A 23,441-nucleotide genomic window follows, 5' to 3' on the forward strand; every position below is an offset into this window, starting at 1 on the left:
TGCTCTTATTAAAAAAAAAAAAAAACTCATGCATACTTTCAAGGTCCCATTGCTCAGCATAATAGATTCTGTAATATATTTTTTTAAGGTTGCAAAGGGACTGGATGTGAGCAGTGTAAAGTGAAGGTGATCATTTCTTTCCTCAGGCACTTGTCCAGTTTTCCTCAGCTGGTGAGCGCAGATGACTCAAAGGCTTGTTAACAGGATATGGTGTTATATACCTGTAGTTGCCTGATCTGAATTTGGCCCAGGTTTGTAATGCTTGAAGTCATTACCATCTGTCTGTTGTTTAGTGACCTGCATAAAATTAGCTGATATTCTTGGTCCAGTCCTTAGCAGACAGGTGTCTACATCATGGGAACTGGCATGAGTGTCAGCCTTGTTGGCTGCCTTAGCAGAGAGTAACTGCTGAACAGGCAAAGAAACAGAGTAGTCTCCTCATTTCTGGAGGTATGTTTTTTTATTTACAGGGTTCAGACATGCTGATGGATGAATGTAAAAGTTACTGTGTGCTGTCACATTTGTTATATTTATCTGTGGATAAAGAATGTAGCACAAGTGTTTGAATTCCACATTCATTTTCAGAAATGCCCTACCTAGGTGTTCTGAGTACCCAACAAGAATTTCACATATAGCAGGGGTCCTCTGTTGTAGAATTAAACAAAGAACATGCTTCATGGAATCTTTTTTTTTTTTTTTTTTTTTAAATTGAAAGATAGCAATCATAAGCAGCCAACAAGAATTTAGAAAAGGCACCAAGTCTTTCACATATAGTTCTTAAAAAAAAAAAAATAATGTAGCAACTACTTCCGCCTTCCCCCCTTTTTTAGATGTAGCTGTAGGAACTGATGTAATGTAGTTTCACGTAGTTTATGTATCCTGGGACTGATCTCATAGCAGTGGCAATAGCTGCACTTAACATTTAAACTGTAGTTTGTGTGTCAAAACCTTTGTACAGACTTGTTTGCTAATGTTCCTGCTTGGCAGCATGACTCTTGATGGCGAAATTTGCAATGTACAGAGAGCCTGTGCAGGATTTGACTGTTTACATATAGTGGAGATCTCTGCAGTGACAGTTGCCTATGGAGACGAGGGGATAATGGAGCCCAAAGTCTTTCGCTGGGAGCTGTGCTGCAGTTCAACCCATATGTTGGCATGCAATGCATGGGAGAGCTGTCTTATGTTCCTGTTCGCAGGGTTAGGGCCTGGCATCACTTCTGCAACCCACATGCAGCATCTCCACTGAACGCTGAACTATTCTGGCTTTTTTGCAGGGGTTGCTTTTAATCCTGCCTGAGCTTCTTTAAAATATATTATCTTGCAAGCGGTGATTCAGACTTAACCGTTCCCACTGCAGTGTGTAGGACTCTCCTCCTATTTCATTGACATAAAAATACACACCAGTATGTTATAAATAGTTCTTCAGTGTTCCTGAAGATTTATGGTGATTAGATGCTTTCTGAACATCCATTGAAGGATAAACCCAAATGGTCATATTTAAAATTAATTGGCCTTCTTACAACTCCCTGCATTTTATTGCTAGTAGTGGAAGGTGAAGGTTTCTAATAGGATCTTCTGCTTGCACAGCCCGAGTTGATTAAGTGGTGCAACATGCTCATTTCAGAGGGCTGCTTAAATCACCAGTAAAAGTAGGTTAGGTGACTATAAATCACCTCCTCGTTGACAGGAATTCCCATGATTAGTAATAATTAGGAAAAAAGAAAAAGACATGACTCACTCTTTCTACCCCCACTATTGTTACGTACTGGAGTTATGTTTTCTCCTACAAGGAGAATATGATGTCGCCATAGGTGGTCCTGGGTTGGCGTTGAGTACTGTGATGTGGTTGAAAATCCAGTGGTTGGCATTAGCAGTTGAGGACTGACAATGTTGGGAAAGATGTGAAGCATGATGGGGCTACGACTTTGGGAAAAGCATTAGAGAGATGATCAGTCTCCACTGTCCCTTGCAATTATCTTCTCTCCTACCAAATGTCTTAACGCTTACCACAGTTTCGTATGCAAAGCAGGGATTTGCATATCAGTACTAGGTGGATGTATTTGTTCTGTTATGATACATAAAATGTTTGTAGATCCTCATTCCTCTGACATTGTCTAGTGGCCTAAAAATGTGAATTTTAACATTTATTTCATCATTGCACTACCATTGTGTCAGGCATTCAACCAAAACTAAACTTTAATTTCAACCTTATTTTGTGGCTTATTTGTATGTCCTCCTTCCTTCTGTCTCATGAGTCCTACTAATAAATAAAGGTTTAAGAGCAGAATAGCAGTTGCTAGAAGACAAAACTTTAGCATAGTTTTAGTCCTATGTTGCTCCTATTGAGTTTCTAGTGGTAGTAAATCATAAGCTTGCTGATTTTGAGGTTAGTTTCCTGGTCTTAGGTCTCTCCATCTTTCCAAGAAACTCCAAAAAATAAACTTGCAAAAAGACTCTGAACACTTATTGCTTGTGAAGCTGTAATGATTTAATAAAACAGAAGAAATCAATGTCCGAGGAAAACCAGCTCATGCCGATGGGAAAAATCTGCCTCTTTGTTCAATTCAACAGTTATGAAATTACAGTGTTCTGTGAGGTAAAGAAATGAAGATATCATAAAGAAAACCAGTAAAAGGTGGTTTTATTTTGTTTTTAGGAATATGACTTTTAGTATTTTCTTATTGTTGGGTAACAAAGACTTATTTCTGTATTTTCCCCCTAGAGCAGTCTGCAGCAATGTCTCTTTTTTATTTCTATAGAACTTGGATTTCAGAAACATTTCAAATTTGCTAGATGAAATAAAGAAATATTTTGTGTATATATATGTATTTAAACCCAAAGTAGTTTATCCTAGATAAATAATAGTCTGGTGATTATGGGAAATTTGAATCGCCTGTGTTTCTATGTGCAAGTATGATTGAGTTTTTCTCACCTATTTTTTTAATGCTGCAGGTGAAAGTCTTCACTTCCAGTATTTTGACAGCTCTTGCGTGATTATTTTTTTTTTCTGATCTCCTGGAGCTCTCTATAAATAATTATATTGTGGAAATTTCATTGGACTACATTGGCAGTGAAATGAGTGGTCTAACCACTCGTGGATTTCTGTGCCCCGATGAACACATAATTACTTGTAGAAAGGGGAGCAGCTTCCATTTGACATGTTTAGAAGAGCAGAATGGTATAAAAGTGTGTTATCTGGAACTGGGGAAATGCTTCTTAAAACCTTTTCAAGACAGACATGCTGAAGGATCCAACTTTCCAGGGACCACTGAGCTACCAACTGTTGTAGGGTGAATTTTCTTAAGATTTTATCTTGAAAAAATGTCCTTCTGTGAAACTGTTAACTTCCAGCAAGGAGTCTGTTTTTTGACATTTAGCTGAAAAAATCTTAGCTGTTCTTCTCTACATAACTTGCAAACTGTTTAGTGAAATAATTTTGCATGGTTTTATTTTACTTTTTGTTCACAGTTTGACACTTGTTCTAGGTGCAAGAAATATGGGTTTCCTGTTTTCCAGTTGCTTATCTTTTTCTCCTTTTAACATTTGATTCAAAGTGATGTCTGTGAACAGTGATTTTTTTTTTTCTTTCCAAGAGGCACATATTCTTCTGCTTCAAACAGTCTTAAGTCTTTCCTCTTTTCATATTTAGATTCCAAATACTACGATAAAGCCTGAATTAACAGACTTGAACCACTTATCCTCTTCAGAAATTTGAGTTGCAGGAATGTAGAAACTGTGGTTGTTTTTTTTTTTTCCAAACAGGTATTGGTTGGTAGGAACATCAGTAGATTTTTATTATTATTATTATTTTTAATTTATAATGTAAGTTCATTACCTGAATTAAACCATTAGCTAATGCTTTGATTGCAGAATCATAATCATAACTGGTAATAATTAGTAGTTTTCTAGCCTTTTACATTGGGAATGGACCTAAATCCTGCATGTGTTTTTAGGTTAATGGAAATCCTAAGACTCCCATTAAAGGTAATGTGGAATGGTGCCCATTTTACATTTCAAAGTGCGTTGTCCTGTAGTAAAGGAGATGATAACGTTGAGATGAAACTTCTTTTTCTGATGGCTGTTTGCCATTCCCAGCTGTGAATGTTCAAGACCTCTGCTGCACTGTGTCATAAATATCACTAGGTCTTTCACGACAGGCTTTGCAATAGCATGTGGACCGAGGTTCAGACACTCCAAAATGCTGAAATTCCTAAATCTTCTGTTTGTCAGTATTAAGCCACTTAAGTACTTCTCTCGATATGGTCACAATTCTTGATCCTGCAATAGTAAATTGCCTAGTGCATGACATGCCAATATCTGTAGCCCAGTTATTACCAGTAAGACTGAATATTAGCAACAGATACCTTGGGGACTGTGGATTACTTAAATGAGGTGCTTGTTGTTTATCAGCATGGTGTTTTCCATAGGGCTTTTAATTTATTGGTATGTGTTTTCTTATCTGTTGAGTAAATGTTGGTTTCCTAAATGGGGATTTGCATGGAAATGCTGCTTTTAACTTACTTATGTGGTAAAGATAGTTGAGCAGTGGTTGTTATTAGAGACTTAGCTGAAATGACCTGTTTTGCATTTTGCTCTTGCTCTTCCACAGAACCCTCAAAGAGATAACTGTTCACATGCCAGGATCACTTATGAGAACTGTTGACCAGCAAAATTCATGTTTTCTTGCTCACTTCCTTTTCATGTATTAGGTCCTGTTACTGAAGTCAAAACAGATATATATGTCACCAGTTTTGGACCTGTTTCTGATGTAGAAATGGTATGTATTTCTGGAATTAAAATGCCCTTTCCTGTTTCTGAGAAACCATTAACTGCAGTCAGGAGTGGATGCTTAAGTCATGTCTCCGTACTGCTCTGTCAGTCATGCAAAGTAGACAGGATTAGGAGCAGCTTAATTTATAGCTTATAATTAGATACAGCAGGCCTGATTCTGGTCACACTTGCACTGGTTTTTGACTGGTTTAAAGAAATCACTTCACAGGATTTAAAGCAGATTTTTATGGTGTAGAGGCCTTGCAGGGAGCATCTCACTAAGCATAGTGTGGGGAAAATATGTAATCTCTTTGAAATTGCCTTTCCCTTTTTGAAATGTGTGTTATTCTCAGGTGAATAATAATGACATCATTTCACAAATACTTGTTGACATTTTCATTTCAGATGAATTCCCTTTATCAATCTTTGTGCCCCTTTTAGCATCACTTTCAGTAAATGTTTGACTGATAGGAGTTTTCATAAGTGTCTGCAGAAACTGAATGTCAAAATAACATGCATGAAATACTCACAGAAGACAAATGCTACATTTGCACGTACTTTTATTTGTGTCTGAAAGGCATCTGCATCCACTTGAGGTCAAATCCAGCATAACTCTCATCAACTTCTATAACCCAGCAGTATTCCCTTAAATCATGTGACAGTTTCTCTTTTTTATAAAACATCCAAGAAATCACATGGAAGTAACAGAGACATATGTGCATTATATGTTTGTACTTACCTTGTTTAAGGGAAAGGTAGATTCAGGGCAATAGCTTCCTTCCCATGTGTTTCTAGTCTGCACTTTCTGGTGCACCTGATTTGTTTCTATGCTGGGGAGAGGTATGTGACAGCAAGATACTTTTTCAAGGACTAGGTTCCTGCACCTATGGCTTATGTTGGACTGCATCTTACACCTTCAATGGTTGTTATGTATGATGCAGTTCAGTGTGACAAGGGGTGCAACAATCTGGTCCAAAGGAAATCTAGTAATGTGATCCTCACCTCTAAATTGATGGCTTCATAGGATCTCTCAGGCTTTGGTGAAGAATGTGACATGCTGCCACGTGGAAATTATTAGTTATGTTGGAAAAGGCAGGAGTGAAAACAAGAAGTGAAGGTAGGTAATGAACCAGCAAAAGGAGAGTTTAGGGCAGATATTTCCCCTTTTGTCATTAGGGATTGATTAGAAGACAACTACAGGGATCCAGGAATTGTTTTGGGGATGATTTTTAGTTAGTGTATCCATTGGTGACCCAATGTGGTATGTATGTGGCTGCATTCAGAAAACTCGCTGGAAGAGCAAAGCGTGAGATAGTCTCAGTACAGGGGATGATTGATCAGAGCGTTTTTTTAGAAGAACTGGATTACTTTGGTACCCAGTGTAATGAAAGGAGTTGAAATCTCATTTTACAAAATGTGTCACGTGGAAGCTGATAACAGAAACTGCTACTATAAGCTATGAAGTCACCAGCAGGAAACGACAATAGAAGAGAGACCTGGTAGATTCACTATGAACCTTACTGGACGATGCAGCCATGCAAAAGGCAGCAAACCTAATTCTAGGGTGCATTAAACTTGTAGAGATGTATCCTTGCCCATATGAATAGATATGACCAAACAAGTAGTTTCAATGCTGATAACATGCAGAAACATTCGAAATAAAGTCAAAAACATTATTTGACTTAACACAGAATTGCAGCTATAAGTTAGAAAGGACTTCAAGCTTCCTGTGTTACCTTTTCCAATGCCACTATATATATATATATATATACATATTTTGTGGGTGTGTGAAATGCTTAAGCTTTCCAAAATGAGAAATGCATTCCTTTGTCAATTAATTCGCATGTGATTTCTCATGATGTACTTGTGTCTGCAATTCTGCAGTTGTTGGCACGTTTTATTTGGAGCATCCAAATGGCTTTTCTGGGGAGGTTAGTGGGATAGTTATGTAGTTAAAAATAAATATGTGTTTATGCAGCTCTGTGTCTTGGTGACATGACAAAGGAAATATTCACTTTTGTTCTTTAAAAGCTTACTTCTGATCAGTTGAAATTAAATTTCCTTTTGTGACTTTAAAGTGGAGGTAATTGTTTGTCCTGATATTTTAATTTATCCATGGATTATTTTATTTTGCTGCTGGCTGTTTTCTTTAAAAATCTGTTGACACTTATTGTCACAGATCATTTTGTTTCCAGTTATATGCTTGACTACAAATTAAATTGCCTGCTTCCTGCAATCTAATTAGATTAATTATTTCTTAATGATTAAATATGTGTAGCAATTTATTGATATGACTAATGTGGGAAATTAAGCTATTAAGATGTACACAGCACTTTAATTGGTGGAAATGTTTGTGTAGTGGACTTAGCATTTTCTTTACAACTAATTTCTTTGCTCCCAAGTGATTTCTATTTATTTATTTATTTATTTATTTATTTTAATTACAGGAAACACTTATATATGCAAAATATGATCTTTGTTTTTCTGCAATTTAATACAGGAGTATACAATGGATGTCTTCTTCCGTCAAACATGGGTAGACAAAAGATTAAAATACGATGGCCCTATTGAAATTTTAAGACTTAACAACTTGATGGTTTCGAAGGTGTGGACTCCTGACACTTTCTTCAGGAACGGGAAAAAGTCTGTTGCACATAATATGACAGCCCCAAATAAACTCTTCAGAATAATGAGAAATGGCACCATCCTGTACACAATGAGGTATCTAGCTTGTTTGTTCAGCTTTTTACAATTACTGTATGCAAAAGTTATGCTGCCTAGACAAAATGGCAACCAGAGACTATTTAATTTGTTCCATTATAGGCTTACAATAAGTGCAGAGTGTCCCATGAGATTAGTGGATTTTCCCATGGATGGTCATGCTTGTCCTCTCAAATTTGGGAGTTGTAAGTTGCAATTATGAAATTTCTTGTAACTACAGAATTTAAATAGTAGAAGTAGATTTTGATCAATTACTAAACTTTCTGAATATTAGTCTTGATACACAATCCTTATGCAGACGAAACTCCTGTTAAGTTCCTTGAGAATTTTATTTAGGAACTGAAAAATTAAACCCAGACAGAGAACTGAAAAGCAGGCAGTGATTCAGCTATTACGTTAAACCCCCCTCTTCTGGCTATACTGTTTCTTGAAATGTGTAGTTTTTCTTGGTTCCTAGGGATGAATTGAACACTCAGTGAAGTGAGAAATTCTCTGGAGAAGACAGAGGGTGGGATCCATCTCAAATTACAGCAGTCAGGTAAAAGGTGCCTAGGGCAGCTGGTTATTTGGCTTTCTCTACAGTCAGTGGTGTCAAGCTGATATCCTAAGATAGACTTGTATGTTAAGTGTGAAGATTTGATCTTAGTTGTGTATGTCTTATCTCCTATCTCCTGGCCTATATGAGGGAGTCTGAGTGACAAGTTTATGCTAGATAGTTTTTAGACTGGTGAGAGTAAATGAGAGAAATCGTAGTGCAGGTGACTGTCCTTTTTTGCTTCAAGGTCTGAAGGTTATCCAAAAAATCTACACCTGACTTTTGTTAGAAGGAATGTTTTGGGACATATTGCATGCAACAGAGAGAGGCAGTTATGATTCTCTGATTTTAATCCACAGCAGAGATTGTTGTGACCACCTGGGGACGCTTGATGTGCTCTGTTATTTATCCTGTTACTCTTCTAAGTGTCCCTGGTCACTGCTGCTTTATGGTGGGATGTAGTCAGCGGCTGGACAGTAATCTGCTTTCCTTTACACCTTAATTTTGAAGTTAGAAATGACTGGAAGCTGCTTAGAGTTGTTCCTTAGCATACATTGAGCTTATACAGCTGAGTAATCAGTCAAGCAAAATGAGGATATTAAAGATACTGCTCTGATAAGGCTTTTCTTTCCAGTTATGGTGAGACTGGGAACCTGGTACTTCTAGAATTGGCTTTGGTATCAGATGTGTACTAGGGGAACTTCAATAGTAGGGACTTTTCCACCAGCATATTTCTTCAGGCAGAATCATCAGTCAGCAGAAATTGTGCTTCACACTAATCTGGTGTCTTCTTCAGTGAAACCTTAAATAAGACATAGCAATTTCAAATTCAAGACTGGTTTAATTGAATTTTAACAGGAGTTTGGGCTGTGTAGGGATTGAATGCTAGCCCTAAGTTATGTCTTTTGTGTTAAATGTTAGAATGTTTCTTTGGGAGTTCTTATTTCTGGGCTACACTGAATCTTTTACTGACCTCTGGTTTGTGGCAAAAAATACCCTTAAACTTTTGACTTTAGTATAATCATATTTCCTGTAAAGAAATTTGCACCCAGTCTCCAAAATGTGTCCTCTTTATCATACTCTTTTTTTAGATACTGTATATTTTAATAATAAATTTTTAGATAGAAATTTCTAAAATAACTTAAAGATAATCTTTACATACTCAGTAAGGGCTGATCCAGAAAGTGTAGTGTTCAGACTTCACGTTCAAATGTGAAATTAATTTATGTGTGACACTTGACATATGACTTTAGCTCCAATTTATTCTCATGTGAGGGTGGTTTTTTGGGGCAACTTCACGTGGAGGTTATTTTCTAAAGTTGTTACTGTCAGTCTTGCTGTTAAATTTCAGTAGGTTTGGGTTGGGGTCCTGGTAAGGTGTGAGAAGTTTCCTATTTATGCAAACTGGTGCTGTGTTGTAGATGCATATCCAAAGAGTGAAATGATTTATACCTGGACAAAAGGACCTGAGAAGTCAGTGGAAGTTCCTGAGGAGTCTTCCAGTTTAGTTCAGTATGACCTGCTTGGGCATACGGTATCCACTGAAACCATTAAATCTATTACAGGTAGGAATCTCATCAGCAAGAGTTAATTTGAGGTAAAACTAACCCTGTAATAATGCCCTAGGCTTTTTTTCTTTCTTTCCTGTAAGATATTCTACTGAATGTCATAGGGTATATATTGAGGGCTGAGAACATAAATCTGAACTAGGTTTCTGTCCTTCAGATTTACATTTGCAGATTCATTACCGTAGATTGCGAAGGTCTTTCAGAAAACTGGAATGAGATCATTACTCCAAGGGACAAAATGAGTATTTAATCACTGCTTAAAATGCAGTTTGAAGAGTCAAGAGGATGCCTGGGTGAGGAAGTAATTTCTCAGCACTGTATCCACATTATGTGCAAAAGACTTCCTTTGTTTGGCGGTACAAACAGCTCGGGATAAAAGTAGAGCATACAGAATGGGTTATTAAAACCATAAAAACCCTCTAGTCAGATAAGGATAGGCACAAATGCATTAGTCACAATAGATACTTCTGCTGATTTATGCTGTAAGAAATAAGGCAAATGGCAACTACAGGCATCCTAAATGAGTGAAGTATCACTGATGAGCAGTTTGCTGATAAAGCAAGCATATTCCCAAAATATTTTTAAAAATTGGAATCATTTTCTAAACATCAGCAAGTTTGGGTGTTGTGAGATGGTCAAAATGAAACAAATAAAGCAAATATATGTGATGTATTGCTTTAAGGATGTTTTTTGTAAGATAAAACAGCATTTTGAAGTACACTAGAAATTGACCTGTTAGTGTATTGATTATTATGAGTTAATGACCCCGTTTCCTTACTGTCCCCCAAATGCTTTTTCTGTAGTACTTCTGTTTAGATGATTTATTCAGTTTAAGCTGAAACTATAACTATTTTGTTTAATATTAAAAATGATACTTTATCTAAACTTAAGACATTTTTAATGATTTTTGCATGTCTCTTTATCACAGTGATGCTGGTGTATAAATACAGTAAAAAGCTGAGATGCTTCCATATCATTTTATATGCATCATTGTTATAATTGTTTTATTTAGCAGATGGGTACCACAATGTTCTGGATACTGTGGTAGGTAGATAATTTGTGTCTTGAAACTCTTTTCTTCAGCAGATGCCAAAAAAAAAAATTAAATCATACTTACGCTATGCAAAGTGATCCAGTGTTAATTGTGTATATGCAGTATTTTTGAAAGCAGCTTCAGAATAATACTGTAAGGACCTGTTGTTTCCAGGATTTATTGGTTAAAATTTATCTTTGTTCTTGTCTTGTAAGGCAGATATCTTCCTATACATGTTAAGTGTTGTGATTAGCATCATCTTAATCATCCTAGTTGATAGTCTGAAACAGTTATTCTGCTACACATAAATTTTATGCGCAGTCAGAAAAATATTTTTTTTTTTTTTTTAGGTGAATATATTGTTATGACAGTTTACTTCCACCTCAGACGGAAAATGGGTTATTTTATGATTCAGACATATATCCCATGCATTATGACCGTCATCCTTTCTCAAGTTTCATTTTGGATAAATAAGGAATCTGTTCCAGCTAGAACTGTGTTTGGTAACTATTTCTGTTTTTCACTATTAATGACTTTCTCTAGAATAGGTCTTTTTAATGTACAGGGTATACTGCCCCTGTATTAGTGCAGAAGCAAGGGAATAAGGTAAATTCAGAAGAATTTTTTCTATCAGTATATGAAGACAGTAGTATGTGAAAACTTGGAATGGGAAAAGAAGCTTGGAATATTTATTCAGAAGAATGATGTGTGTACGTTGGTGGGGATTCTAGCTGCATGGGGGAGCAATCTGGGAAGACCTGGCCCAGGCTAATCTAGTCAAGTGCTTGCTCTGCATCCAGAGCAGTTTTGTCCTACAGTAGTGTAATTACTTGAACTCATGCTTTCTAAAATCCTTTTAAAAGAATTTGATTGGTAATGTGTGAAATGTGCAGATGTCTAACTAGATATCTGTGTCATCAGTGGAAGCTTGCTATGAGCAAGGCTTAGATCCTGTTACTGTAATTTCACGTTTAGTGATCTTCTCTCCTGTCTGCCATTTCCATTATGGAAATGAATTCAAAAGGAAAAAATATTGCAAGATATTAAAATTGAACTCATCAAAATAGAGTTTGAATGTGATGCTGCAGTGAACACTGAAAATAAAAAAATAAAAAAGCTTCTAAGGAAGACAAAGCATAAGAAATTGAATGGAAGTATGATTCCTAACAAAGGAGTAGGATAAAAACATTTTAAAAGCAGTCTTCATAGAGCAGTGTCTTGATTTTATAATATAGCATAGCTGAAAGCAGGACTGATCAAGAAAAGAATGTTCTACAAAAAGCCTTACTATAGATAGATGCTGGCAAGAGTGATAAGAATTATTCTACATGCTGGCTCATTCAGACATGTAAGTAGAGTCTGAACACTGTTTGGTATCACAAATTAGACAAGGTTAATGATTAGTTATAGGAAAAACAAGCTGTGAAGCTAGTAAGATCTCCAGTAGCTCTCAATTTGAGCATTATATTAGGCAAACAATTATATTGCTTCAAATGTCTTTGCAGTAATGTTGAACAGTAGTGCTTTTTGAAGGGAGTAGTGCCACGAACTGTAAAGGTAGAATCTGTATTTATAGACAAAATGTGACAATTGAAAATGTAGAAATCATACAGCAATATGTAATATGTGTCATTATATCCATATATAAAGCTGAGAACAAATAATAATAGAGTTTGGACATATACTAAGTTACATTTAAGTCTCTAATATGGCTTTGGAAACAGGTGGCTTAAAGTATGGGTATTTTTTTTTAGTTTTCTGACAAATGCCAGAAGGGACCCTGTTTTGTAAAGGTATTCTTAAGAGAAGATAAAAATGTTGCAGGCAAGAGATAAGAATGAAGCCAGAATATCTGCTATGGTACTGACTTTCTAGAGGAACTGTTAGAAGAGGCTAGCCAAAAGGTCTTTCCTGCATGATTAGAGAGAAATTGGCAAAGCTAATGGAGGAAGGACAGACAAGGAACAATCTAGGGAGTTCCTGCCTGTCAAGATGTCTGTTACTATGGAAAAGATGCACTATGATGAACATGATGCACTATGGATGCTTTTCATGTGGAACAAAGATGTAATGACTTGGTTTTACAATATATTCTGAATGTTTAACAGGTTAACAATGCGTGGTTGGGAGATAGGATCCAGTAAACATTAATCTTTTTTAAAGCCCCCCCCCCCCCCCCCCCCCCCCCCCCCAAGAAAGTAGCCTGAATAGTAGACAGGGATGCTTAATCTCTTGCTTACAAACCAGGTGTATTAGACCTGAATCGTTTATCTTAGTGGTAAACTGCTATTTCTGATCATCCCTCATATGGGGGTAGCTCGTTGGGAGTTGTCTTCCAGCACACTTTTTCTTAAATGGTGTGTGATCTCTTGCTGTCATATCAGCATTGCAGAAAACAAAATGGAAATGTTCTGATGTATGAGGAGCACTTAGCTGGATGTGGGATTAGACGTGCAAGTGAATTCTAGTCACACATCTGTGTGTTCAGTCATATGTCTGGGTCAGCTACCACCATCTGACACACACTGCTTCCAGTTTCAGCGTGTGAATGCTGAGTGGTGTGATAAGGTAGGCAAGGAGCTGTAGCATATGTCCTTCAGTTTCCTTTGTGAGAGCCTGAGACCTCCACAACCCAAAAAATGTGGGTAGCAGTGTTGCAAGTGAACAGGAACAGGCATGGTTGAGTTGGGAGAACTGTCATGACCCCCAGTACCAGTCAGAATCAGTAATGCAGGAGCAAAAGTGATGGCCGTAAGACCCATATTTCAGTAAGGATGCTGTATTTTCCCCATCACCATTTAGACATTATAAACCATTTTCTCTGTTCTCACTGCCAGACTTACAGGCTTTTTCATCTAAGGCTTTTGTTAAGGGTTTTCATTAAAACAGGGTAACTTACGTACTACTATGTAACCAGTATGGTTGTGTACTGGTTATGTAACCACTACTGGCTGTTTGCTACCTGTTTTCTGAAAAATCACATCAGCTGTGACACCAACACAACATCGTCATAGAGATATCCCAGTATGTTTTGAACTTCAGTGAATATTAGCTTCTCAGGAAGGTAGAATTTGCCCCTTCAGTTGTGGGTCCAATTTACTAACAGATTTACTTTTCCTATGAACCAGAGAACCCTGTGAGAACATTACATTGCTTTATTGCATATTAGCCAGACCTGTTTATGCATGTGGAGTTACACATGGAGCAGTGATTTGCACTTTTTATAAAGGCTTCATGCTTTGCTGTCATAATTCTTAACTGTAATAGTAAAATAAATCTTAATAAGGTACATAAATTGGGATTTCTGCAGTCAGAGATTTAGACCCATTTGTGGAGGATTGGTATTTCTTAGAGGAAAGACAGAGGAAATTTTATTCCTCAAACAGATTTTTAAAATTATTTTTTATATTAAAATACTCTTAAATATATTTATATACATGTATAACTATGTGCATTTCTAATCAGAAGCTTGCAAGTACTTATCTGTGGATAACTACAGTTCATGTGTATGTGTATATATATATATATTTACCAGAACATAATTTGCCACCCTATAAATAACTATGGCATGTATCCAAGGGCAGTTGCAGAGACAACTGCAAGTCTTTCATCAGAATGGTTTCATAGGGGAAAAACTGATAAAGACTGAGACAGTAAACTGTGTAACACTGTCATGGCCTGCCCTCTCCTCCTTACATTTGGTTAATCATTGTCTAGTTGGTTCACTTCATTCTGTTCTTATATCTGTTAAATAAATATCTTTTTAAAAAGACAATTCAGATAATCTTTAGCTCAAAGAGAACAAAAGTAGAATTGGGAAGGATAAGGGTAAGCAGGGATGTGCCTCTTCCAGGATAAAATAACTTTCCATAATTTTTTTCTCAGCATTAAACATTTTCAGTGGTGTGTTTTTCAACACCTTCCCACTGAAGAAGGTTTTGTGAGCTCGCATCTGTGTTTTTTATCCTGCTGAGTTTGCTCTGAGATATTCTTTATGCATTTATGAACTAACTGCTGCTCTTTTCTTGTCTTTTTTTTTTTTTATTTTTTTTTTTTAATAGGAGAGACTGTTTTAATTGTGTCCTGTTCTCTGTGTGGCAGTATATATATGAAGCTTTTTCATATTAGGTTCCCCAGATGGGATATGCCCGTTTAGGGAAGAGGGTGTGTGAAGATCCTGTTGGAAAACAGGCTCTTAATTATTTTGAATTTTTCTCAGTATATGCATTTCCTCTTGAATTAAAATGGGTACAAGTGTTCTTTTCGTAAGAGTAAAGATGTATATACGTTTGCATTCAGTTGTCCTTGTGGTTATCATGGTAGGACTTGAGCAGTGTTCATTCTTTACATGGTATTTTATATTTGAAAGATAAAGAATTCTTGATGTTTTAACTATTCTTGGAATATTTTGGATGAAAGAAAAAAAACATTGGTTGTATATAGCTGGTGTTTTCACTTGAAGTATTATCATGAAGTGGTCATATTTGAGCTCAGTGTTCATGCATGTACACTTTAATTGAAGTTGCTCTTTCAGAAGATGAAATCCTAATTAAATTTCATCAGTTGAGTGGTAGCAGAAGGGTTTAAAAGATAAGGTGATGGCTTGCTAATTAACAGAGTTGTTCACAGAACATTATAGTTTTCCTTAGCACCAAAATAATTTGCCATGATTTAATGGCATCTGGATTGCAAGTGGGATCAGAAGACCAGACACAGGGTAATCGTTAGCTTTCTAAAACCATTACAGGAAAAATGTTTTTGTTGCAGTCTGAGGAGCACAGTGTTCCTCTATTAAATAAATTATATTCAAATATTTAGAAAATAAATTGTTGATGGAAATTCTAAACAATGAAAAAAAAATAAATATGAAATTAAGGCTTCCACATTTTCTGCTTGTAAGTTGTAGATGTTCTACTGAAGTCACAAAGTCATGGCTTTCCATGCTGGTTAACTGCTGTGCATGTATAATTACTATTCATACGCACGTGGTAGTTGCAGTGACTTAAATCTAATGCAGTATTCACAAGTAGCAAAGAAAGATTAAGCTCTGTTTTCTTAATCCAGCTGAGAAATGAGTTGTCTTTACTCCACTTGTGAATTATTTCTTCTGTGTTACACAGAAGTTCATTTTTATGGAAGGTGAATCTCTGAGTGCAGGACCTTGGAGTTTCTTAAAACTGTTTTATTAAGCAAATACAGGGTGCACTGTCTGATAGCAACATCTGTATCATGCTTATGGCAGTAGAATTACATGGTACATCATTTTGCAGTGCTGAGAAAACATAGATACATATCTTACACCATGTTTCCTATATTGATTTAAATGTGAAAATCTCTATATTACTATAATTAAAAATAATACTATTTTTTAACCGAACATAGAGATGTATTTTCTTCCATTTACTGTTGAGATCATGAGTGGAACACTGCAAAGTGACTTCTGTTATAATATCTTACAATGTAACTATGTTTTTTTCATGATAATGGGGTTTGCAGATGTGAATTAATTTAAATGATTCCTAAGTGCTTTAAGAGTCTTTGTTTGAAGCTGTTTGCCTGTTTTTGTTCTCTTTGGTTTTCTTGGATTCAACAGTGATTTTCTTCTGTTTCTTTGAAGGAATAACCACAGTGTTGACAATGACGACACTGAGCATCAGTGCAAGACACTCACTGCCAAAAGTATCCTATGCTACTGCCATGGACTGGTTCATAGCGGTCTGCTTTGCCTTTGTGTTCTCTGCTCTTATCGAGTTTGCTGCTGTCAACTATTTTACTAATATTCAAATGGAAAGAGCCAAAAGGAAGACAGTAAAATCCCTCCTTGAATTTCCAGTTGCTCCTATACAAAGAGAAAAAAGTACAGAAGAGACAGTCACGGTATGATTTCAATTTATAAAATTATTTTCCTTTTTTTTTGGTAGTGTTTCTCAGCAAAACTAGGGCTTTAACCTCCTCCCAGGCTCCCTCTGAGTACCCTCCCAACACTGTCTCCAGAGGAGACAGTGAACAAAGTTCTTGACGTGTCCCAGCAGGTCTTCTCCATCTGGGCCCATCCCAACAGAATTGTATCTCCTGCTCAGGACTATAAAACAACAGATTCTATTTCAGATTCCCTCAGGGACAGCACCCTGGAGGTGTGCAGCTCTCTCTACAGAGCAGTCATAAAAAAGTGTTTGCCTCATTCTTGACTCTGGATTCAGTGTGGTGTATAAGTGTCTGGCAGATGACTTTCTCCCCCTGCATGCAGTGTAAGTCAACATCATGGAAGACTAGTGCTCCACTGTATTCAATGACAAAATCTTGTTAAGCTTTATTTAATTTTTACTTTCACTTTTGGAGATTGGATTAACTTGGAGGAGAGGAAGAGGTTGTGTCTGTTCATATCTGCCATTTCTTCTATATTTAGTCATGTTTTGATGAGGGTCAAAGGGGATGGGTATCTTTATGAAGCTTTCTTTCCCTTTGTGTATTGATTTTGCTTGGATGGATGATACAGACCAAGATATTACAGGTTATCTGGACAGCACATTCCCTTCTGTGGATAACGTCTCTAACAAATTAAAATATGCTAAAACATTGCAGTTGTACCTCAGAGAATTTCCCTCACTATCACTGTTATCCCCTCATTGCATATAGAGTTTTTGTTCTTAATCAGCTACAATTTCAGGATTTTTTGAAGAATGCTGGATGAAGCTTTCTGTCCACCATAGATGCTATTTTTATGTAACTTATGTATCTTTGCATAGGAGCTCACCTAACTGAAAAGGCTTTGGGGCTCTGTTTAGCGGAATACTTTTCAGCTATCTTAGCATGTTGGATTGTGTGACTTGTGTGGTAGTTATCTTAGTGTGCTGACCAGTTAATAACGGCCTGATCTGGCTTCCAGCTGAGCTCACGAGTAATTCTCCTTTCCTCCCTTTGCTGGTTTCTCTGTCCTCACTAGCTGCTGCGTTCCTCCTCCTGTTCATTAGACACTTGGCTAACAAAGTCATTACAGCACTTGTACTGGCCATATGGTAGGCCAGTACCTCTCAGTCATGGCTAGCTCTCTTGACAACACCGAGAACTAATACGCTGACAGCAACATCGTAATTTACTCTTCCTGTCAGGCTGACTTTGTAATTTCCTTTGACTGAGCCATGATTTAAGAGCTACTGTTTTAGACTAACTCTTGGTAATTTTGTCTTCTGTCTCTTTTCACATCTCATTTGTCTCCTTCCTTATTCATTTGCTCTTTTTGCCTTCCCACCCAATCTATTTGATATCACTCCTCAGTTGCTGTCCACCCACTTCCATTTTTCTTCCTCTTCTTTGCTCTCCTACCATACATCATTATTGTTTTCAGTCTTCTGGCTGTGTTGTTCTGCTAGTTCCCAATTCTACTTAAAAGGATGGATGTGCTCCTGAAGAGTTTATTACACGTCACTCTGTTCACTGCTAGTAAGAGTCAGGAACAAGAAAAAGTATGCTTATAGTAGCATGTGGTTCTCTTTCTACATTAATTCATCTAGCTAATTTTCTTGGTGGTACAGCATGCAGTTTAATATAGCATCTTGAGCACTCTGGGAATGGTAATAAATATTGCTTTTGGAGACAGTGAAGTTTTACTTGAGTCTGTAGGAAAATAAATTGCATAATAGCTTAATACTAGATTTATTTGTAAGATCTGATTAAAACACAAGGAGAAATAGTAGTTTTCTCAGGTAGTAATGATGGAGGTTTAAAATATTGGTTTTGATTCATGGTCAGAATTGCTGTGTGTCCGTCTTGTATTGTACTTCAACATTTACACAAATGTTTTGGAGAAAATATTTTAAAACAAACATACAAGACTTCACAACAGCAACAATAGACCACATGCAGATTCACCCAAATTTAAAACTAGGTAAACTGAGATGTGAGTTCTATTCTGTTGCTAAATTATTATCTCTGAGATAGATGTGGTAGTCTGCTTACAGGTTTGGGGATCTTAAAAGCAGTCAGGGGAGCAATCTATTGTTTTGAAGGGTTATGCATTAAAATTGTATGTGTGACAGTGACAATGATGATAATGTCAGGAACTGTTATTTTTATGGTGTTTTTTTTGAATCATGCCTATGCTGAGACTTGATTCTTTGCTCTTCCAGGAGGGAGAGCTCACAGATATGTTAAAAGGTCTTAGCTATCATGCAGTCCCTTCAATGACTAGAGGAGGATTTCTGTTCTTGTGTCTTGCTGCACAGAAGGTCACTAGAAGCAAATGTGACTGTTATGTCAACCTGATATATAATACAGCCCTTCTCCTTAAAATTTTTAGTTCTAGGACTGAAAGGATAATCTCAAATCTTCTTATGTCTTCTTATAAATCTGATTTTTCTCTATGTATACTGTCTAATCAGCACTGTATTACCAGAGATCACACGATCCCAGGTTTACTGCAAATCTGTGGTACATAAAGAATGTACGACAATTGTCTGCAGCATATAACCTCTAAGTATTATTTCTTAACATAAACAAATACTACACATTTAGTCTCCACAGCTAAACAGTAGTTTTATATTTTTTTACCCAGTTAAAATACATTTTTTAAAGTTTGCTGTACATTGCTGCTAATCTGCTAGAAATTCTATTGTTAGCAGCACAGTTGCCAGAGCTCAAGCAAAGGCTTTCAAAGTTTGTTGGTGTTGTCGTTGTTTTTGTTTGAACTGTCTTTGCCTGATCTGGTAAATTTGCCACTCACAAAATTAAGCTTTGTGGAATTAGTCTCTTGTGTAATTGTATTGACTTCTTTGATCCACACAGTGGACATGACTGGTCAATTTATCAGTTACATTAAGCATTAAAAGGATCTTGGAGACTAGCTAAGTAGTCTGAATAGCGTTTAAATCCAAACAAAATTCCTTGTGTGAAGCTAATTTACTGGGTTGGTGTAGGTAGGAGGGAACAGACAACTTTTGTAGTGCCTGCAGATGAAGTGTGTGCTCCTTTATCACCTGTTATCATTTTAGCCATGCCGTTGTACTCATTTTTTATCTATTCCCCCATTTTAACTCTTTTTCTTCTTGTAGCATATATCTTTCTGATACAAACAAATATATTTCCATAAGAAGGAGTGCAGATCTGCAGTTGTTATCACATGAGTAGGACCCAAGCTTGTTTGAGACCTGCCTTGAGTTCACAAGGGACTTGGACAGCCTCCTTCATCCCTTTTGTCAGGCCCAGTGAGATAGTGTTCAAGTCTAAGCTAAGAAAGATGACTTACACTATGGTCTCCTGTGATTTCCTTGTCTTGGGACCAAGTTAAATTGCTTTCAGGTTGGAAGGAACGAACCTGTCCTGAAGCATTCTGAACTCCTTTCTTTAGTAAAAGCAGAAGTGTTGTTGCAAGTCAGTATGTGATGGAAATGAATGATTTATAGGTTGTTATTGGGCTCCTGAATCTATTTTTATGCTTCTGCACTATTTCCTTTTCACTGTATTCTTATGAAGTTTATTTTTAAAGACCTATCCAATTTTGGAGATGAAGAATGTTACCGAAAAATATTCTTCAAAAACAGGCTTCTAAACACTGTTAGAATGAGCTTCAACCTCAGCTGTTTGTTACAAGAGTGGGAAACTTGAAAAAAACAGGTCAGACTCAAACAAACCTTTTGAATGGAATAATTTTGTTAAGCTTGATAACAAGTAGATTGTAATTCGTGAACTTTCTTCCCATTTTCTGAAGCTGGTTAAGTGTCACACTGTCTTGAGTTAGCCATTTAGCATTTAATGGAGGAACTCAGGGGTTAAGCTCTTCAGTGTTGCATAGATGCACACTCCTGTCCTAACTGGAGCATCCATAGTGTACCTGATAAGTTTACAAGTGACACTGTCATGTTTCTTGTTACTGTGGGGCTAATAGAATAATAGCTTCCCCTCTCCCAGCAAATAGAGAAGTGCAACTAAATCCATTTTTCACATATGCAGAGGGAGTTATTTGAGGAGCAGCCACATCTAAATGGGGTACTTGGACCACAAAGGGATGCTCTGTTTATTGACCTCCTCATGAGGATGCATGACTTAATAGTGGAGATGGAACAGCATTTCAGTAGATAATAAGCTTTTTTTTTTTTTTTTTTTTTTTTTTTTTAAATCACAGATCCTATTAAAGGACTTCAGGCTCAAGAGCTTTTTGGAGTTCATGCAAATGGAAGGATAGGACCTTAAGAAGGGGTACCACTGTGCTGTGTGAATAATTTATTTGACATGTCAACAATTTTCTGTTGCTTTAGCTCCATTAGTCAACACTTTTGCTGTCAATGATTTAGAGTCATAATGTACACATACTAAATGCTATTTGAAAGCTAAGAGAGTGGCTACCTGGAACAATGCTGCAGTGATTTAGTGGGAACTTTGGATCTATTCTACCTTTTAGGTATCCCAACAAAGTGGTCTTTAAAGTATTTTACTACCTGTAATGCTCAGGTACAAAAGTGTGGGTTTTTTTGGTTGGTTGCTTGGTCGTTTTGTTTTTTGTTTTGGTTTTTGTTTTTTTTGCTTTTGCTTTTTTGTTTGTTAGACTTAGGTAGCCCTATCCAGGAACTGGAACTACTGACAACGTATAAAGCTAAATATATGGTCAAACAACACAATGATTGGGACATAAATTTGAGGTCAACAATGATAAATGTTTTTCCTAATATTTGACATGGTATATCTTTCTAAACAGCATAAATTAAAGTGTTACATTAAAAGCTCTGATTTCTTTCCAAGAACCTGATACTGCTCTACCTTTGATACATTTCAGTTGTGGAATAAATTGACAGTGGAAGTAAAAAACATTTCTCTTAGCTAAGTGAGCAGAGTAATTACTAAAACTACACAAAGTAGTGTTAAGTTTGGGGCTAGATTCTGATCCAACTTAAATGTGATGTAAGCTCCATTGAATTCCAGAATTCAGTTATCACAAAGGTAAAAAATAGCTGGGTGTTGATAAAAATAACATAACTGTTGGAATTCAAAGTTGTGGAATGAAGTTTTCTTATGGAAAGGGGAATTTTTTTTTTTTTTTTTTTTTTACTGATATGCACAAAAGGCAGGATTATGATTGATTTACAACTAAACAAGAAATCCTTCTGGAGTGCTACCTCCTCCAAACATTACTTGGAAATATGGTAATTGCTCACTCTTCAATTTTCTCTAAGTATTATAATGAACTACCACAATTGTAGGCAAGGGAATATGAGGGATATGCTCTGCTGTTATTTGTCTGATGCTCAAGGACTTGACAGTGTTTACTGTAGTTACTGGAAGACTTAATTTGGATAAGGCTTTTATTTTGGAAACTAAAGTATAGCTCAGTAACGTCAATCTCTTGTTATTCTAGAAAATACTAAGACCTACTGTTTTAATTAAAACAAACAAAAACCATAAGCGCCTTTCTCTGTCACTGTGCTGGTCTCCTGACGAGACTCTTTCAGGTTTCATCATTTGAATAAACAATACAAGTTTATTTTAATAATAAGAGTTAGTTTTGTGCTAATATCAGTTCTAAGCAGTAAGTAAAGTCTTGTATTGACCTAATTCCAACTTCCTTAATTTTTTCTTCTTTTATTTTGTATAAATAAATATAAGTACTTGGAAAAACAAAAGAAGGTGGTAGCGTATCAGAAACACCAACTCAGAATAGACCTTTATGGTGTCAGGGGGAGGGTTTTCAGTTTGTTCAGCATTATACAAAATCTCAGGGTGTTAATAGGTTTCCCCATGTTGCCTGTAAACTCAAGCCTCTTCATATTTTCTGCTTAAAATATTTTCTGCGTGTATATTTAAACTTCAATTTTGTTTCTCCTCCACAATGAATTTTCAATACTGTGGAGCCCAATGACACCAAATTGCAGTTGAGTTTCACTGCTGTGTGAGATTTCTAGCTGACTTTATTTTTACTCTGGGAAATTTGGAGTCAGAAGAAATAAACAATGAGAAGTTCGGGAAAGTTTATGAGGACTGTTCAAGGCATTTTCAGCAAAGTACTGAAGCAAATTTAAGTAAGGTTTTAAGGTCACTAAAACTTGAAGATACAGAAAATAATGTTCTTTGGTTCCTAATCACACGTTCTTCCTTTTGTAGATGTTTTACAGAGCACCTCCAGAATTGGTTAGCACTTAACCTATCCTAGTAGATTTTTTCTCTGTAGCTCCGTTTTCAGTTCTTTCATTTTTGTCATGATATAAACACAGTGTTTAAGACAATATACATGTGTGTGCTTTTAACTCTTAATGGCTATTAACTGCTATACAGGTGGATGTGTTTATTTGGCATGGGCTTGATTGGCATCTTTTTTTTTTTTTAAAAAAAAAAAAAAAAGCTCCTTGTAGTTTTCTTATGTCTCTCTAACTTTGAATTTGCTTTTCTTCCACATCACACACTTGTAGGCATATGCAATTGTGCGATGTAGGATCTTCTTACCTCTCCTCCTCTTGCATGATTCAGATCATAAAGTCGGCAGCATGGATGGTGGACTGGCTGTTGTAGCTTACCTCCCCTTGCTTTTTCTCCCTGAGCAATCTGTGTTGCTGTTTGCATTGCTAAAGCTATAAATTGGAATTCATTGTGTTTTGTGGCAGGTGGAGCTTTTACTTGATCATATTCCAGGGCTCTGTAAGGCAAAACAAAATCTCTAGTACTATTCCAGTAAAATTTTGATTGACTGGCTCTGCAACATAATAGTAAAACATGGTAGATTTCTCCTCCAAGTTGTGCATTTGCTAGCAGCATGGCAATATGGTGACTCAGTGGGAATTGGGACAAGCAGCATTATTTACACTGATGACAACATGCTACTTCCCTGGTAAAT

The 23,441-nt window shown here is 36.5% G+C and overlaps 1 protein-coding gene across 1 annotated transcript in view; it reads left to right on the forward strand.

The window, feature by feature from the left end:
* The window catches only part of GABRA4 (gamma-aminobutyric acid type A receptor subunit alpha4), a 40,296-nt gene that overhangs the window by 5,236 nt on the left and 11,619 nt on the right, over positions 1-23,441 (forward strand). The window contains exons 3-8 of the mRNA XM_082758564.1: positions 4,710-4,777; positions 7,271-7,491; positions 7,594-7,676; positions 9,448-9,591; positions 10,978-11,130; positions 16,245-16,504. Of these exons, the coding sequence (XP_082614690.1) occupies positions 4,710-4,777; positions 7,271-7,491; positions 7,594-7,676; positions 9,448-9,591; positions 10,978-11,130; positions 16,245-16,504 (929 nt within the window). The remainder of the gene's footprint in view (positions 1-4,709; positions 4,778-7,270; positions 7,492-7,593; positions 7,677-9,447; positions 9,592-10,977; positions 11,131-16,244; positions 16,505-23,441) is intronic.

Source organism: Aythya marila (genome assembly GCF_965140915.1).
Source record: "Aythya marila genome assembly, chromosome: 4".
NCBI lineage: Eukaryota > Metazoa > Chordata > Aves > Anseriformes > Anatidae > Aythya > Aythya marila.